At 38.1% G+C, this 19,357-nt stretch overlaps 1 protein-coding gene and 1 long non-coding RNA gene across 8 annotated transcripts in view; one reads left to right on the plus strand and one right to left on the minus strand.

Moving 5' to 3' along the window:
* The window catches only part of LOC133521308 (receptor-type guanylate cyclase Gyc76C-like), a 70,805-nt gene that overhangs the window by 8,137 nt on the left and 43,311 nt on the right, over positions 1 to 19,357 (minus strand). For all 7 annotated transcript variants that reach the window (XM_061856196.1, XM_061856194.1, XM_061856198.1 and 4 more), the window contains exons 3-22: positions 18,421 to 18,622; positions 13,561 to 13,758; positions 12,765 to 12,830; positions 12,266 to 12,506; positions 11,152 to 11,298; positions 10,718 to 10,920; positions 10,126 to 10,294; positions 9,582 to 9,751; positions 8,420 to 8,710; positions 7,678 to 7,797; positions 5,392 to 5,532; positions 4,828 to 4,899; positions 4,660 to 4,749; positions 4,500 to 4,575; positions 4,067 to 4,222; positions 3,532 to 3,721; positions 2,713 to 2,853; positions 966 to 1,188; positions 712 to 856; positions 327 to 529 (exon numbers count right to left, since the gene is read on the minus strand). In XM_061856196.1, the coding sequence (XP_061712180.1) occupies positions 327 to 529; positions 712 to 856; positions 966 to 1,188; positions 2,713 to 2,853; positions 3,532 to 3,721; positions 4,067 to 4,222; positions 4,500 to 4,575; positions 4,660 to 4,749; positions 4,828 to 4,899; positions 5,392 to 5,532; positions 7,678 to 7,797; positions 8,420 to 8,710; positions 9,582 to 9,751; positions 10,126 to 10,294; positions 10,718 to 10,920; positions 11,152 to 11,298; positions 12,266 to 12,506; positions 12,765 to 12,830; positions 13,561 to 13,758; positions 18,421 to 18,594 (3,216 nt within the window). In that variant the 5' untranslated portion in view covers positions 18,595 to 18,622. The remainder of the gene's footprint in view (positions 1 to 326; positions 530 to 711; positions 857 to 965; positions 1,189 to 2,712; positions 2,854 to 3,531; positions 3,722 to 4,066; positions 4,223 to 4,499; positions 4,576 to 4,659; positions 4,750 to 4,827; positions 4,900 to 5,391; positions 5,533 to 7,677; positions 7,798 to 8,419; positions 8,711 to 9,581; positions 9,752 to 10,125; positions 10,295 to 10,717; positions 10,921 to 11,151; positions 11,299 to 12,265; positions 12,507 to 12,764; positions 12,831 to 13,560; positions 13,759 to 18,420; positions 18,623 to 19,357) is intronic.
* LOC133521318 (uncharacterized) overlaps positions 1 to 19,357 on the plus strand; it is a 205,197-nt gene that overhangs the window by 2,852 nt on the left and 182,988 nt on the right. The window lies entirely within an intron of this gene.

The raw sequence follows: 19,357 nt of genomic DNA on the forward strand, positions 1-19,357 counted from the left end.
CTCTATTTCAAATTCTCTTTGCCTATAGGTAGTCCATAAAATATGCACTTCTCCTTAGTAAGCTTATTAATCATTATATTGGGTACAAATTTATTATTTTTTGTGACTCCAACATTTTTCATGTAGAAATACAGCAACCATCGTCAAAGTGCAATTACTCTACTATGTGACTCTTCACTCTCGTCGATCTACCTCGGCAGATTGTGATATTCCTGGTCAAATCTTAGGCATATTATAAAATGGCGGCGGTTCATGCTATGCCTAGGAATTTAATGATCAGGAGGATTTTACGATCGGCCGCCGACATTAATTTAGTGGTATAGTACCTCCCCCTTCCCCTTGATGGCGACGGCGCCGCGGGGCTCCACGATGTAGCCGCCGATCTTGTCGAGCGCTAGCTTGCAACTCGGCGAGATGTGGATGCGGAGCGGCTCGCCCGTGGACTCCATGCGCGACGCCGTGTTCACCGTGTCGCCGAACAGGCAGTAGCGGGGCATTGTCAGACCCACTACGCCTGCTACTACCGCCCCTGCAAGACAAATGCTTAATCAGTCATCTAAGCATATTTTATTATTGCACGCCGGCCCAAGAATGAAGTCAACCTAATTTAAAAACCTAGCTACACCCCTCTGGGATATCTTGCTTATTAGCAGTGGATTGATGTTCATACATTTTAGCAACAAATAGTAACGAAAAAAAATTCCATAATACCTGTGTGTATTCCTATTCTAAGTTTAAGAGTTTCATTTGGTCTGTGCGAAATTTTGTGACTTTTGACAGCGTTCAACAATTCCAACGCCATCGACGCGATTTCACCCACGTGCTTATCGTTGTTTCTGATTGGTAAACCTGATACCTGAAAAAAAATCTAGTTGAAAAGCAGGTCGTCGCGTTATCAACGTAATTATATGTGAAATATTAAGTGCTAAGTTCCTTATTAATCATAGAAATTATAAAACACGTACCACCATGTAAGCGTCGCCTATAGTTTCCACTTTATAGACGTCGTAGCCTCTAATAATTCTGTCGAACACGGTGTACAGGTCATTGAGGAAGTTGACGACCTGCAGCGGCGTGCTCTCCGCGGACATGGCGGTGAACCCGACGATGTCACTAAAGTAGATCGTCACAGAGTCGAAGGATTCCGGCTCCACGCCTTCACCCGTCGTCAGTCGTCGCGCAACGGACCTGCAACAAATACCCACACATATTACAACAGAGCGCAATCGATATAAACTTAACTATATCGCAAAACGATCTTCAAATATTTCAAGCCAATCCGTGAATAAATCCGTGCGAACAACCTACAAAAAGTGAATTAATTGCGATGTTAGCGTCAATCGATACTTACTACATTAGTGTCAGAATCTACGTTCACTCGACTATTTAACTATGAGGCAAGGCCAATAGGCAATTTTAAAAATAAAATTGATTGCTAGACTAAATACCATGCCAATTTACGGAGCTATTTTAATACTAAATTAACCTAAGTCCTGTTCAGAGAGAAGAAAAACGCCATCACCGAACACGACGCTCGAAAAACCGCCACAAAACCCAAAGCAAGCTCTACTACTACTCAAACTGTGTTAGAACAAGCGAGACCGCCTGCTGAGGCAGGGCATCTGCGAACCGACCAACTACCAGTAGGGAGTTAATTACCTCAAGACATTTTCACGACATTTCTATAATGGATTCAACCTCCACATCTGGAAAAGAACACAAGTACAACAAAGTGAATACATTTACAATTTTTATACAATAATGTACCACGGTTTACATCAAGTCCATGTCTTGGGTAGGGAACCTTGGCTATGTATTTGTATTTGGTCCGTTGAGGGTACTAATAAAGGTGGTTTGCCGAGATCTAGGATTATGCACAGAGCTTTTCATCACGATTATTTAATTTCTACTTATATGTTGAGGGTGAATTAAAGAAAATTTAAAAGCTTTCAAAAATGTGTAAACCATTGGTATTTAAACCACTTGAGCTAAGAAACAAAACCACAAAAATTCTAATTTAAATATACCACACATAACAAAACGAAGCATTTATATTTCATAAAAGACGTCACTATTCTTATATACATTTATATGAATTGCTAATCACAAAATAATTTAAAATATTCACTAAAGAAAATACAACAAGTCAGAGTGTCAGTATTTGTTCCAATGAGTATCTTCCTTATCCTGTTATCGCCATCCTGTTAGTTTTACTATTTTGAAACGCAGTTATGAAAATTCACTTTTCCCATAATAATTGACATCAGTGAGACAAGTGTTTTTATATTTAATTATACTCAATTGAACATGATAACTACTTAAATGTGAAGTAAAGTAAATGATGAATGAATCCAAATATCAGGTAACTGGACAAAATGTAAACCAGTGTGCACACTAAAGCCGCCGCCAATCGTCAGAGTTTCACACCCCTGCTTCAGCTTGTTGTATTTGCGTTTTTCTTCACTTTCTCGTTTACAGCAATTTATTAGTAACTCGTAATGATGGCTTATATCTAACCAGGTAGTAGTTTACATGCACACATTAAATTAACACAATTAGTGAAGCTGGGTTAACATAGTATGGAAGTTGACATTAGAACTTGATGTCGTGGACATTACTGTTTGGTAATAATCGTAAGGGATAATAGAAAATGTATCCATGTTGTACCTACCCAATAAATAAAGAAAAGGTATAAGGTATTGCGATACATACTTTGGTAGCATTCTATGTAATAAATCTTCCGTCTTCTGCTTCTCTTCAAACAATAGCCTCGTTCTCTCATTGACTAGTTCTTCTAAATTATTAGCGTACTTCTCCATCATGTCCATCATTTGGTCCATTATATTCCTAGACCTGAGAAATGAATACAATGTTATTAATGTATATACAAACGTTCATAATTGAACACATGGACTTTATGGAATTTGATTGTACCTAAATGATTCGTAAGTGTTTGAATTAGGTAATGTATTTTTTTAATTGTGGTTACAATTTGGTGCCGTGACCAGGATAGCTGTCAGTATAAACGTGTAAAATATATCAGCTATATTGACGAGCACGTTGGGATATTGGAGACATTGCTAGGACCTTTTTTAAAGGGGCCTGTTGACGCATTTTTTTAGCCGCCGACGCAAAAAGATATGTTTATTTATTTATTTAAACTTTATTGCACAATCAAAGAAAAATGTACAAATGGCGGACTTAATGCCAAAAGGCATATGTTTGACGCCAATGTCTGTCTCTCTGAGGCATCGTAGCTCTTCGACGGATGGGCCGATTAACATGCGTTTTTTCTACGTAAAAGCGGTAATTCTTAGCTATGTTTCATAAAAATTCATCCAGCAGTTTAAAATGAGTTTTGTTGGCATATGGCGTGGGTTTTTTTTTTATTGTACATTTAACAGTTATACTAAATCTAGTCTCTTTGTCATATTCCAAGCACTAAAGTACTCACGCACTAAAGTACGGCCTCCGACGTGAGCGTTACAAATCTACACACAAAAAACAGAGTGACTACATAGCTAGACGTACTTGCCGGACTTCATCTTCTTGAGCCGGTTACGCAACGTGACGAAGTCTGGTCTTGCAGCCGGTTCCTCGGCCCAACAGTCCTGCATGGTCTGCAGCACGTAATCGTCAGCCACGCCGACCAGGGCGCTCGTGTCGGGCCGGAACACCTCCTCGCCCTCAGTTCGGCCTCGCTTCACGCGTTCCACTATTTCTGTGTAGACAAGTAAATAGTTTGTAAATGACATCATCTTATTCAGTTACGTAACATTTAAAGATGCAAGAGAAATCTACAGGACGCACTAAGCTGTGGGATGAGATTTTTTTAATCCAGTCCTTAACCACAAGGATACTCCTGTGCCTTTGAATGCCACAAGGGCATTATTACTAAGCCTAACATCTGACCGTAAAGATTTCTTTAAGGCTCTTGTCATGTAATGGGAACTTATAAAACGAGGCGCCGATGTTATTTGATTTTTCTAAAGTATTATTGCTTCGAGAAGCGCTGGATCAGGATAAGTTGCGTGTCTTTGTTTCGGAAACTCAGCTGCCAAGTTACCTTTGGGATCTAGGCTATTGCCAAACGGCCCTTTACGAGCGATGATCTCGTACAGTATGATGCCGAATGCATACACGTCGCCCTTCTGCGTGCCGCCCACTGTGCCGTTTGGGTCGTCCAACTCCCGAAGCAGCTCTGGTGACTTCCACAACAAACCTGCATCACGTAAGTTTTATTACAGTACAAATCAAATAAACGTTGTGCCATGAAAACAATACCCATTCGGGCAATTGATTCCTGTTGAACGAGTCATGACGACTTGTCTAACAGGTATCAATTGCCATAATAGCGTGGCAACGGTGCAAATGTGATGGGGATCTTTACACAATATGACGTTTTCATGCAAGTCGGCGTACATAAAAATAACTAGAGGAGTTAAGTTTTTTGACATACTTAATTTAGAAGTAATCATAGCAGTACAATGTCACTTTACCTCTGTAATATTGATGATCACCCATGAAACCAACTTCCGCAGAGTACCTCAATTCATGAAGACCAAAGTCAGTGACCTGTAAAATATATAATTTACAGAACACGGCAAAAGATAAAATGTATTATTTAATTCATGTATCAAACGCGAAGTGAAGTATTACCTGTAGCATCCATCTTGAAGTAACTACACAATTCGAGGATTTGAGATTTCCGTGAAACACTAATGGAGAATTATGAATAAACGTCATACCCTGAAATTAACACATTTATAATGATTAAAATAGGGTTTTAACATGTCATAAATAAAATTATTGAAAGTTATACTTCACCTTTATGAGATCATGTACTAATGATGATATGAACATTTGGTCCAATTTTATATCCTCATTTTCAATTATATCCTGAAACAATACAAGTATATATTAAGGACCGATGCTACAACTTCTTCCGATACGATATCGAAAACAATGGTCCTACACGACGCAATGATAAATAGCTATCGGATTTTTCATGCGTACATACACTGATTGCAACTGCAGATTTTGTTGATAGCCCAACAAATTAATTTCTATGCAGGGCAGTCGACTATCTCTACAGCTGACTATATTTGTCCAGCATACTATATCGCAGCTTTTGTTATACAACTGTGAAAAGCTTAAACATAGGGAACGTACAAGAACTGCAGGGGGCAGCTTAGGAGCCCCCCTGTCAAGTTATCGATTTGGGTCTCAATGCGGCAGATCCTCCAACGCGCAAAGAAAGCGTGCATGAGCTCTAGGAGGCAGCACCTGATTATTAGCATGAAGCGTCAAAGTCAAGTTTGTTATGGATTTAGGTCACAAAGTGGCAGACCCTCGAAAGTGCACGGTCCTGTATGGGGTGGCTGTACTTACATACAAGCTCCCCTTGGCACAGTAGTCGGTGACGAGCAGCACGCGCAGCGGCTCCACCACGGCGCCGATGAACGAGTTGAGGTTGTCGTGCCGCAGCTCGCGCAGCAGCCGCATCTCCTTCATCACGTCACGCGGAATGTCCTGCCGAGTCACGTCATGAATATTACTTACGTAAATAGTATTCGTTATGTACAACTCAAATCAAATGAGAGTCCAAGCAATTCGATCATTCCATACAGTAGTTACATTCCTTATTGATGGTAGCGCCTAAGTAAGACGGGCCCCGAGTTTAGCTGTTGGATGTATATCAGATATAAGTTGTAATAATACTTCAACTAAAATATTGCTGGATACGAAAAATATCAAAGGTTGAAAGCAAGGCTCGAGAAACCGGTTAAATTTCCAAACCATTATCATGTACTTGGCGCTAAACTTTTTAATTTTGGTTTCACTCGAAAAACCGTTATTTTACCGGTATTTTAAAAACCAGTTCCGAGCCTCGGTTGAAAAAGCATTATAAATAATACAGTCATACTAGTCTACGAAAATCTATTTTACCGTGACGTGCAATAACCATAACTAAATAAATAACTTCTAATTCTAGGTATGTATTAAAGACACTATGTTATACTTTAACTTAAGAGATGCAATTACATATTTGTCTTAAAATGTAAAGTAAACAAGAACATATAATAAAAATTAGATAAACCACATGCGATAAAGACATATCACCAATTTTCTCTATTTAAGGAGCATGAAAATAGCCCGTTCTTAAATTCATTATTCTAATTTTATTCATAGCGGCGGGCTTAGGTGGGAACGAAAGGTCGGATTGCTATTTCTCGCTCCCACCTATGACCGCCGTTCGCACGCTAACACGTGCCATACAATATAATTGGTTTACGCAGGTCTTATCTACGATTATATGATATGCATGTTTTCATGCGTATCAGATTACTAATGTAAAATACTGGCAAACTTTGACAGTATCATAGAGTAATTTATACCAATAAGCGGTCCATTAGTAAAACTAATGCCATCACATCCCTAAATATATTTTTCTACCCGTGGACTGTAATGGTTGAATTAAGATTTCGTATACCAAACTATAATTACGTACTTTTCATGCACATGTCACTGTCTGTTAACTCTGCCATTTCATGTGATGTTGAATAAAAATGTTCTGTCTATCCATGGGATCGCAACTCAACTATTATTATTCATTATATCACGATTGTATAAAATACTATTTATTCTGTAGGAATATTTCTGCCTTTTAATAAGTAAGTGAATAATAAACACTTTATTGTGCAAAAAAAGCGGCCAAGTGCGAGTCGGACTCGCCCATGAAGGGTTCCGTACCATTTATGACGTATAAAAAAAAACTACTTACTAGATCTGGTTCAAACCAATTTTCGCTGGAAGTTTGCATGGTAATGTATATCATATATTTTTATTTAGATTTTTCATTCTGTCATTTTAGAAGTTACAGGGGGGGGGACACACATTTTTTCACTTTGGAGGTGTCTCTCGCGAAAACTATTCAATTTAGAAAAAAAATGATATTAGAAACCTAAATATCATTTTTGAAGACCTATCCCTAGATACCCCACACGTATGGGTTTGATGAAAAAAAATTTTTTTTTTTAATTTTTATGACGTATTAAAAAAAAACTACTTACTAGATCTCGTTCGAACCAATTTTCGGTGAAAGTTTGCATGGCAATGTATATCATATATTTTTTTTAGATTTTTCATTCTGTTATTTTAGAAGTTACGGGGGGGGGGACACACTTTTTACCACTTTGGAAGTGTCTCTCGCGCAAACTATTCAGTTTAGAAAAAAATTATATTAGAAACCTCAATATCATTTTTAAAGACCTATTCATAGATACCCCACACGTATGAGTTTGATGAAAAAAGATTTTTTGAGTTTCAGTTCTAAGTATGGGGAACCCCCAAAATTTATTGTTTTTTTTCTATTTTTGTGTAAACATCATAATGCGGTTCATAGAATACATCTACTTACCAAGTTTGAACAGTATAGCTTTTATAGTTTCGGAAAAAAGTGGCTGTGACAGAATCGGACAGACAGACGGACATGACGAATCTATAAGGGTTCCGTTTTTTGCCATTTGGCTACGGAACCCTAAAAACGATAGGTTACGGCAGATAATATAAAGGCAAACTTATCCCTATTAGTAGTAACTTTCGTGTAAATTCACGACATAATTAGTTCCGTTCCTTAGACATAAAAATCAAGAAAGAAATCAAGAATGAACTTACTTTCTTTTTGGAGAACTTCAACTCCTTAATCCTAACAACGTTGCCCCTGTACTGAGCAGTCTCCGCGAATATCTGAGGGCAGCATCGGCTCTCGCACGATATACCGCTCGCTAAACTTAACTGAAACAAAACAACATGTGCATCACTGATTTTCAATGAAAATCAATGAAACCATTAAGGTATTCACGAACCAAATTTTGAGTAAGAAGATTGCTTGACCAACATTCAACAGTCAAAATGCTGAACTTGTCACTGATTATTACAGAATTATAGATTTTATTTGATTAAATCACTTCATTTAGGTCAGCTTTGAGAAAATGATTAAGTATCCCATCAAAAACATTTTCATGTAAAATGTGGCTAAGACGAGACCATAAGGCTCACACTGTCAAAAAGTCATCAGATTTCTTGTAAAATACCGAATTAAATAATCGTATGGTCTAGAAAAGAACGTTTCAATTTTAATGACACGTATATATATATTTCCTCCCCGAAAATGGATGCTAATATTTAAAAGGACATTGAGCAGCTATCCATCATTTATGAATAATTGGCAATTGAACTAGAAATCAATAGTGTAAGTGATCAGACATTTATTGTATTAAAACGGACGAAACAATCAATGAAACCGTTCTCACTGATTTAGTTTAACATTTACTGAAGTCATTGGTACTATAGGTAAGGCCATGGGCCTTAGAAGGTTAAGTCTCAATTACATCAAGGCTCTAGAGTTTAGACATACCTTACTAGGTGACCAGACTAATCCACTCCCATAATATCCATTGATATCCTGCGAATCTATCTTCCAGAGTAGACCCTCTATCTCCTGCTCGATCTTCCACTTGCGGTAAATGCTAATGGTAACGACTAGAGTACAGAATAGCGTGACGGCCAGCGTCCCGGCGACCACTAGGGCAGTGATCTGGGAGTCGTCTTTGGGACACTTCTCGTTCAGGAAACCACACGAGGGCTCATCCTCGGGTTTCACGTTGTCGGGCCAGTCGATTTGGATGCGCGGGTTCGTTTTGTATTCCTGAAATTATGGAAATAGGTCTATTTAGAGACACGTATGAAGATATTTTAGTAGTTTTTTTTTTGGGGCTAGTAGGGTATGTAGTTTCAACTTGCATTTTTAGTAGACATTAAAACATTGAAAATCAACGTCAACAACTGGAATGGAAGTTCAAGTTAAGATTAATGGCATAGTCTGCTCCTAGACATATTTCATGTTATGACTGTTGAATATACATTTGACAGTTCGTTTTAATGGGACTACGCGAACCAACAATGTAAACATTCAGTTGTTTGGGCGTAGTGTCCTGGATATACCACGGCTTATTAGGTATGCCCAAGAGACAATTCATTAGGAATGTACCTTTAATTATTTAGCATTAATTATATTAGTACATTACAGATGAGAGTATCTCCATTTACGCGTAATTAATCAAATGTGAGGTCACCTAGTCAAATTATCAATCTCAGAAGTTAATACATACATAAATTATCGGGCATAGAGAGTTGGAGACAGGCATATCAAGAACATATTTATTTTTACATCACTATAAAAATAATTAATATCATCTATTATTTTTATTTTCACTCGAAATAGTTTGTTACTTTGGCATCCGTTACACGAACGTTGTACATGGAGCGCCTCTGACACCAGAGCGAAATACATTCCAGAATCATGTATACTCTACACACTAAACTCCATTTGACCTATAACTCCAACTTCACTGTTACGTCAGGGATGAAGCTAGGCGTCGTCTGCTGTGGCTAGCCAACCGACTCTTGAACGCCAATACTGAGCTCCTCGGCTTCGACGGCTTAACCGTTAGCTCCACTGCTGGGCACAGATTATGGGAGCAATCTAAGGAAAGGGTTAGGGTTATAATTATACTGACAGGGAACTCGCGGCTGCTCTGCTGAAAGTGCCCGACGGGGATCATGCTGTAGGTGCAGTTGACGTCGTCGTCGCTGAGGTTGCTGGCCGAGCGCGCCTTGAACGCGAGCACCGAGAAGTTACCCTCGGAGTCAGCGCGTTCGTCGAGACGAATCATCATTCCGGAGACACCTGCAGTCATTCGTCAATACTACATATGTATAGTAATCCTTTTCCGTGATGATTTTAAGAGGGATTGCCACAATTAGTTTCATGGAATACTAGTTTAAAGATTACAAACTTAGACGCGTCATAGTGAGAACAAGGATCCATTAACTACAATCTCTAACTCTGGTGACAATAAGCAAGGTTAATTTTACGCACTATTAGAGTTTGATATTGATTGCATTGAATATGTTTCAAGTTTAGCTACTACATTTGTATCCAAAATATTTTCATCTAAGTATATGCTGATGGCATCACTGATTTAAATGATAATGGTATTTTTTGAAAAATTTTTTTTAGGATTGGACCAACACGGTCTCTAGGTAGACTAGATAACTTACTTTTATATGGCGTCGACTCGATCATTTTTGATACTATTCGTGAACCGTTCCTGGCAATGGTCATCACCTTCTCATATGTCAGATTCTTCTCCTCCTTCAATAGTTTATCCAACGCCTTCGCGTAAAGTTTCACAGAGTCGTACAAGTATGCGGCGTAAATGGAAACGAACTGTAAAACGAAAACAATATTATTAAATTGATTATTAATTTTATGATCCAGATAAAAAAGTGGTACTATATGTCGAAGCATAACTAAGTTACCTAAGTGCACAACATTTGGTAGACTGTTTGACATTTGTTCTGCTTTGTCATAAATAAAAAAAATGTTACAATTTTGTGTAGACCTTTTTGCACCCATAAGCATTAAACATAGTTTACTATGTTTAATGCTTATGGGTGCAAAAAGCGCCAACTTAAAAAAAATATGAAAATAATTAGTTCCATAAAATTGGTTGTGGCAGTGTTTGAAACGCTCCACGACCCGCCCCAAAAAGGTTGATAAAGAAACGCGTTCTATAGAGGTACATCTTTGACTGTATAGATATCTGATTATTCGATAGATCTGTTTAATCAAGATAATATTCAAAATTACCTTCGTAAATTTATTTCCAAATATGGTCGGTAATCCCAAATCGAACGGTTTCATTGTGTTGTACTTCCGGACTCTATTTGTAAACGTTTCATATGAACTGTCTGGCTCGGAGGAAACTACCACTAGTAACGATTGCGCGCGCTTTTTGAACTCGCTTGTGAATACGTGTTCGCAACCGGGCTGTGATCCCCGGTCCTCGGTCTCTGAAAGTAAACATATGTTACCATAAAGATACTGAAACTTACTACTAACGAATTTCCTGTACCACCATTCTTTATTATTTAATTATAAAGAAATGTAGTATCACACTCACTTTAACGCATAGCTGTATCCTGAAGTCATGCTAAAACTATAGCCAGCAGCTATTATATCATTGAACAATTGTTAATAGACATGCGTAGATATACCTAAGCAGAAGAAAAATAAAGACTTACTGATTAAATACTTCATAGCTTCTTTAGGAGAATAAGTTATCATATCGACGAATATGACCATGTACTGGCCATTAACAAATAACTGTAAAGATTCCATGGCTTGCATCATGTCAATTAACCCCGACGTTGATCCCAAAAACACGTATACTGAAACATGAATAGACAATAGTTATTTGTTTTACAAGGGGGTAAAGTTGTTGTTTAACTGCTGCGCTAGTGCTAATATTGAAACCCGAGCAAGCGAAAGATTCCAAAATTGAACCACGAGCGTAACGAGTGGCTCGAAAAGTGGAATCTTGAGCGTTGCGAGGGTTTCAAGGCACGAGGGTTAAACAAACTTTGCCTCCAAGTGAAACACAACATTTTTCACCACACCAACGCGAGGAAAATACTAACTATGAAATACCAAAAAAAACAAACCAAATCAAATCCAAATGAACTTAATTAAAAATGTATCATCCAAAATCATCATTTAAAAGTCAATTCTACCAGCTAACATAAGGAAACGACTCAAAATTTGCATCTGATTACTTTGCCCCATGTGGATAAAATGCAACTTTCTCATTAGTTTTTGAACAATCAAGAGGGCCTTTACCAGTTGGTGTGGTGAAAACATTTTTAATACTATTTCGAACAGTGGCGTTAATTATTACATACAGATGTTTGAATTGACGCACTAAAGTTTGCTTATAAACAGACAGTTAACACTTGGACGATGGTACGCAAATATTTTTAGACAAAGAATGGAGAATTTATGACTCACTTGCAAATTCACAGAGAAAGATTATTAAATTTAAATTTAACACCACTGCCACATGTTTGCAACAATGTAATCCTACATATTGACTGCAATGATTAACTATAGGTATTAACATTATTTAAGTCCAGATTGTCCCCGAACTATTAATTATTTATTAAGTTAGCTTTAAAATGCATTTAATGTGGCTATGAGTACATTGAGTAGTATGGGGCAGTACTAACCAAGTAACACATAACATCATGGACAGTCTCGGAGAAGACTAAGTCATTACTGTAAATTTCGTTTTTAAAAAGGCGGCGGAAGCCATTTTGGTGACGTCGTTGCTTTTTCTTGTATTTAAATAAGTATACTCACTCCTGGTCCTATTCTTGGTGTCCTGTATGAACTGGTACCAGAACCCGGGCGCGCAGCAGGCCATCTTCTCAGAGCAGCATTTGAAGCCCTCGATGACCGGCCGCTGGTGGTTGACGGTCATGTTGTTCTTCTTGGCGTGGTTCTCTAGCGTCAGCGCTACTGTCACCCACGACTCCTCGTACACTATGCTGAACTTGTTCCAACGGTAGTAGCGTAGTAGCGCCATTACTGATTTAGTAGCCTAATAAAGAAAATGGGGCGTTAACTGGGGGAACAGACTGGAAATTAAACCCTGTCGACCCTGTGGCTTGATTACCAAGCTAATGTTTTAACCATCCAGTGATTGAGTAGTCAAAACTCAAAGTTTACAAAATTGTCATTAATAAGAGTAAGTAATTAACATAGCAATAATACTCGCAAAAATATATTTCAACAAACAGCTTTCCAGTTCAAAAGGACATTCATACTCTGTCAATAACTTTGTGAGTTGTGTGTTTACCTGGGTGTCTGGAGGTTCCAATCTGGCAAAGTTAGGCATGGTTGAAGTTTGATAGTCGGAACATTTCTGAAAAGAAAACGTATTATGAAATGCTCATATACTTTATAGATGATATACCTACGCAAGATAGAGTTTAGAGGTTTATAATAGCCTCCTTTTTAAGTCGGTTTTAAAACACGGATAGAAAACTTATTACTTGTTACGTTTATTGACGGATAAAAGTAATGTGTTTACCAAATCATATAGAAGGACCTAAGCAGAGTCTACGTTTACATGTCTGTAAAACTCATTAACTCACTATTTACTCGTAAACGGTTAGTTATACTAGCTAGGCGGAGCCAAATTTACACGCACTGTGATTATAGTCGATTCCATCGAGACGTCAGTTATATATCCGTCACCCAGTCACTTCCGTGTCACTCCTTTACTAAATTGAAATAATACAATAGAAAAACATTTATTTGGCGTAAAAACATGACATAAGGACAACAAAATAAATGATGACACGTACACCAAATAGGGTGCCGCTCAGCATAAGCCGTGTCTGTTAAACACGGCACTAGTTTTCAGGGCACCTATAATTAAAAATTAAAACAGAAACAGAACAGAATAGAAATAAAGAAAGAGATAGTTTACAAATATTCATCTTGCACTATGTCCGCTTAGTTATAAAACCTGTTAAGTTACGAGTACTTTTTAAGGTTGTAATTAAAAAACGGATTTGCAGTTTCTGATTGGTGGCGGTAAATTGTTCCAACACTTCGTTGCAGCATATCGGAAGCATGTGACTACTTACATAAGAGATCATGGGCAAGTTGACGGACTGCGCCACAATGGCTTCCGTGTTGCAGCGGCCCTCGGGCCCGAAGAACGCGGCGACACCCGAGCAACTCATGTGTGTAAGTAGTCGCGTCGCCGTCACCGTGTCACCGCGGGTATCGTTCCACTCCAGTAAAAGTTCCACGTCCGGCAGGATTATGTCTTGGTTGTTGATCTGCACAACACACAATTATAAGAAAAATTACGTCATGAAAGTCTTTCTGACATAGGCAATAAAATATGACTTTGGTATGTGTTGCCAAAGTTTTTTTTACTGCATGATCTGCATGTATCAAAATGCATGTGTATCAAACGCCCATGCAAAGTTATTTTTTTATTGAGCGGGACATATGGCAAGTTAGTGTTATAAATTTGAGGACCTTAACCTTAATGCCATGACTTTTAAATGAAGATTTAGAATGATAAATATTTAATAACGTTAATTTAGGATTTTATTTCATGTATTCAGTTAGTATTTTCTTCACGTTTGTGTTTCACTCGGTGACACATTTTGTTTAACCCTTGTTGCACGGCCTTGAAACCCTCGCAACGCTTAAGATTCCACTTTAGGAGCCGCTACGCTCGTTATGCTCGGGTGTCAATATTAGCACGAGTGGTTAAGTTACTTTTCATATCTGTCGTACATTTCACTAAAATTTAATGTTTAAGTAAATTATTCGGTCTAGTTATACATACGTTTGTGGCAATCATTACTACTTACTACCTACCTAAGGAATATATGTACTTGAAAAACTCAAGGAAAATGTTAACGTTTAACGATAGTGTTACTTATTGTTAATTTTCAATTCCCTCTGGTTTAATATCGATAACGAGACTCCCTATGGGGCTGTAAACGTAACTCTTTCTCTAAAAGTTGCCTCATGTTGACAAGTAAATACGTAGCTATCGATGTTCATGAATTGCCGGGAATAAGCAATAATCAACGTTGATACTACATAGTAAATAAATAATAATATTTATAACATTATAATTGCATTCTAGGAAGCCTATTTAGCGATTTCAGTTAATTTTATGATATAATTATCAGGGTCATAAGGGCGAACAGTCGTTTTTTTATTTATTTTGCCCACAAAGAAATTTGTAGGTATAATTGAAAATAAATATTACGTAACTAAATATGCAATGATCTCTTTCACTGCTAAGTGCGTAATCAAAGTTCTGATACGACTTCATGTATTTGCAGAGGCATTAACAAACCAGATGTTTGAAACATGCAAATAATTTCTCCTGTAAGTACCTATATCTGTTACAATACTTTCGTTTCTTCGACTATACTAAGCAGTAAGTATATAACTCAGCTCGGACGTCGTTGTTGTTTGATATGTGTGAGAGAATAAGAGTTTTTTTAATTGTACACAGAGATCCTAATTCCAAGCAACCCAAAAGCCCTGGTAGGTACTGCTTTATACAATAGCGAAATAGATAATTGAAATGTCCCTGTGTTTAATGGAATTTACTGCTAATGATTAGGTCAAGTTCGGGATCACCAATAAATCAACTATCACAACCGTATGCTCTGAAACCGACCTAGAAAAACAAACATACAGAGCCTGCTTTATTTACGTACGTCAATAGCATTAGCTGAAAGATTTATTTCTGCGTCCTACAATATTTCGATGTACGTCGCCCGTGTGAGGAATGTTTGACTCCATGTTTTATTTGCTATAGCTATTTTTAGATACGGAAGTTTAGATATGAATTCGTGTTAAATAAACAAGAACGTCTTTTTAGTTTAGGTACTTGGAATGCGGTTTTGTCATCTTACACCGCTAAATTTTACAAGCAATCTACAGAAATTATTTCGCTCTAACAGCTCGTGTCATAAACATAAGTATACTCTCAAGGAGTGGTTCAGTAAAAAGTGGCAGTGAATTATCTACTATATTTTTTTATTTTTACTAATTATGAAATAGTTTTTTTTAGTAATCTGTAGATAAAATACTATATAATAACAATATAAATCATAATTAAAAATATCAGATTGCTTGAGTTTTCTCATTTTTATTGCAATGTACTTCGTAACTTTTTGTACAACACAATTTGACAATCTCCACCTGCCGTTTTCCACAATGCCACACTTGAATTTCAATTTTCACAACTAGTTGTATGCTTTTAGGAATATCATCTTACGAGTAAATTATACCAATGAACTGGAGTTCATCTTCGGTAGTCAGGAAGTCTCTCCAATCTAACCTCTGACAGAGAAACACCTCATAGATTCTCTCAGAAGATGCTGTTTAAAAAGTCTTAAGAGACAAGGCGATATAAGGCGAACACTTCAATTCGACCTTTTATTTTAAATACGATTGTATTTAATTGTATAGAATAGTATGTACGGATTACTACAAAAATGCGCTACTTAAAAATTATCACTAAATAAAATGATAAATCCAATTAATGTGCTGCTACTTTTTTTCTGCCTACGAGTATGTAAGATGTAAGGAGTGGTTACATCTTACATACTCGTAGGCATATTTCATGATTATTGCTAACACGTGTCTCACACTAAAATTTATTTTAAAAACGACAGATATCAGTGAACCAGATTATGTGTACAATACCAGCCAATAATATATCGTTTATCACCTTTATGTTGTTTATCAGCATCAGGTGATATAATGAAGCTTGAAGAATCCTTGCAAACCGAGGATAAGGGGCCAAGGTTCAACTTTTCTATTTAGAATGTATACGTTTGTGTAATGCCCTTTCGTTAGAGTATAAAATTTTTGAATTAGAGCAAAAAACGAATACCATAGGTACATATTTTTGAAAGCTCCTAACTCTAATTAGAAAATACCTAAACATATTTTCTATAATGTTAATATCCATAAAGGAAAATAGAGACTACGTGTGTATAGAGAAGTGGCCCAGTTGGTTATTCTATGCACATGTCGGTTCAGCAAAGAGTAGCGTGAATAAATAGAACAAGTGAAAAATATATATAGGACGTAGTTTATATATTAATATATTATACATATGTATAATTGTATATAGGTATGTATACGAGAATGGATGATACGACAAGACTTTCTCTCTTCTTCTTCTTCCTTCCCTTATTCCACCTATGTGGGGTCGGGTCTCCTTGTCAATTTGCGCCAGAGTGGTCGGTTCTGGGTTGTCTGTTCTTCGATGTTCAGGTTCTTCAGGTCGTTTCTAATATTGGACCACCACGTGGATTTTGGCCTGCCACTTCCTCTAGGGCGTTCAGGAAGGCTTAGCGCAATGTTTACAATATGGTCATTTCCTCTTCTTCGAGTGTGGCCGTACCATCGTAGACGAGATTCAAGGAGTTTGTCTTGAATTGGAGCCACTTTGAAACTTCCGCGAACGTACTCGTTTCTTATCCGGTCTAGTCTTGTGACACCACCAGCCCAGCGTAGCATCTTCATCTCATTTACGTGAAGGGTTTGCTCGTGGTATTTCTTTATGGCCCAGCACTCAGAGCCGTATAGCATGGCAGGTCTAACGGCCGTTTTATACACCTTTCCTTTCGCTTTAATGGGCATACGGCTGTTACATAGAACCCCTGATAAGCTTCGCCATTTGAGCCATGCCGCTTGTGTTCTGTGGGAGACGTCTGCATCTATATTGGCATCGGATGAGATGACAGATCCTAGGTATTTAAACTTTGTTACCTTAGGTACAGGATGTTCTCCGATGCACACGTCTCTGTCGTATTTGACTTCGGTAGAAAATTTGCATTGCATGTACTCGGTTTTGCTCCTGCTAATCTTGAGGCCATTTTGTTCCAATGCCTTAGTCCAGGATGTAAGTTGGGTCTGCATGTCTTCAGCTGACTTGGTTAAGAGTACTACGTCGTCCGCGTATAGCATACACCATGGCACCGGCAGTTGTATATCCTTGGTTAAATAATCTATTACTAAATTAAACAGTAAAGGGCTTAAAGTGGATCCCTGATGAACACCAACTTGGACTTCGAACGGTTCGCTAAGGCCACCTGGGCTTTTGACTCGAGTTGTGCAGTTGTGATACATGTCCCTGATTATGCTGATATATTTTTCGGGAATGTTTTGCGCCCTGATCGCTTGCCACACTAATTTTCGGGGGACTCTGTCAAAGGCCTTTTCTAAATCAATAAAGACAACATGCAGGTTCTCTTTATTTGCTCTGAGTTTTCCATAACGATTCTGTTGCGAATGCAATTTATTATTATATAAAAATCAATGCAGTAGCTAAACGCAGCCGTCGGGCTCGGCTAGTATTCGGAGGCTTTTTAAAAGCACCAATAGGAGCGCTCCACATAATCTGTATCGCGGCCAATTGGAAGCATTTAAATCTAAACCTTTTGTACTGATCAAATCAAATATGACAAATCACTCTTTCATCATCCTCCATACTTTCAACACCTATTTTCTACATTGAACCGTTTTGGCAAGAACCCTTGTAAACCAGTACCTTTGGGATGATTATACTTCACTTCATTATAAATCGAAGTTTTATTTAAGTCGTCGAGATCCTGACCTGCACGGCGGCTACAGATTCGCAATGCGTGAATAGCATCTGAAGTCGACTTATTTGCTGTGAAGCCAAATTGATTTTCAGATAGTGTTATTTAGTCTAGTATACGTCTACTTATAATTCGCTCCCAAATTTTGAGGGTGTGTGATGTTAATTTGATTCCTCTGTAATTTGCACATTCGCTAACATTACGCTTACCTATGTAATCCTCTAGCTTATTCATTAAACTCTTTTAAATGTTGTCTTTTTCTTACAAACAAATGTGAAAATGACAGATTATCGATTTCATTAGAGTTTATGAATCATGTATAGGTATATATAGTTGTCTAGCACTAACCTCTTCAAGCGCCATAGACAGCGCTCCAGAGATGGCGAGCCCCTGCCGGTCGCGGAGCTCGCCTTTGATAGATGGCAGGTACCCGATGGTGATGTTGTACTTCTTGTGCAGCGCCAGCGCCGGCGCCGCCAGCAGGCTCAGCGCCGCCAGCGCCAGCACAGCGCCGCGCCACATGCCGACGCCTTCACCGCACTAGCCGCAACTGCCACCAAAACAAATACTGCTCATTGTCTACATTAACACAATGTTGAATCAACCGTGAGGTAATAAATCATTTTAGAAACACTTTGATTGCCTACTAACAGCATACATTTCACAACTTCTGCTTCATCCTCTCGTATGAACATACTCAACAGGTTATACATACATATAATATACTATCCAGCACTAACGGAGTTTCAAGGGCGGGTTGCATCGACCCCCACACGGATGTTTTAAGGTAGAATACGTATCACATATGGTACCGATAGCGGTCGTCTTAGAAAAACTGTCAAGCTACAGACGTATGCACAATATCAACGAACGACTGACTTGGTCATATCATATTAGCAAATGTTCTGCATTTACCTATATTTACTTTTTCCATACTTAAGATAGATACGAAGGACACTAAGGCCCTCCTTACACAGAGCGTATCGTAACGAATACGAGACGCGTAGAGTTCTGGGCACCAGCGTCGCGTAAGCGTAATCGTTTTAGTGAAATCTCGTCAGATGTCTTCGGGGGATGTATCGACGATCTTACTTCCTCGTCAGATGAATAATATTTTTTATTGCTTATGTCAGAAGTTTTGTTTATCACGCCTGTTTTACGCTACGCCTGTCGTTACGACGACATAAGCCTCATACTCTACGCTACGACGACGTTTCGTGTGCGGACTTATTAGAACTTGTTCGCGCTCATAGCGCTCTCGTTCTACACGCGTATTATGATATTA

The sequence above is a fragment of the Cydia pomonella genome, chromosome 9, assembly GCF_033807575.1.
Source record: "Cydia pomonella isolate Wapato2018A chromosome 9, ilCydPomo1, whole genome shotgun sequence".
In the NCBI taxonomy this organism is placed as follows: Eukaryota; Metazoa; Arthropoda; class Insecta; order Lepidoptera; family Tortricidae; genus Cydia; species Cydia pomonella.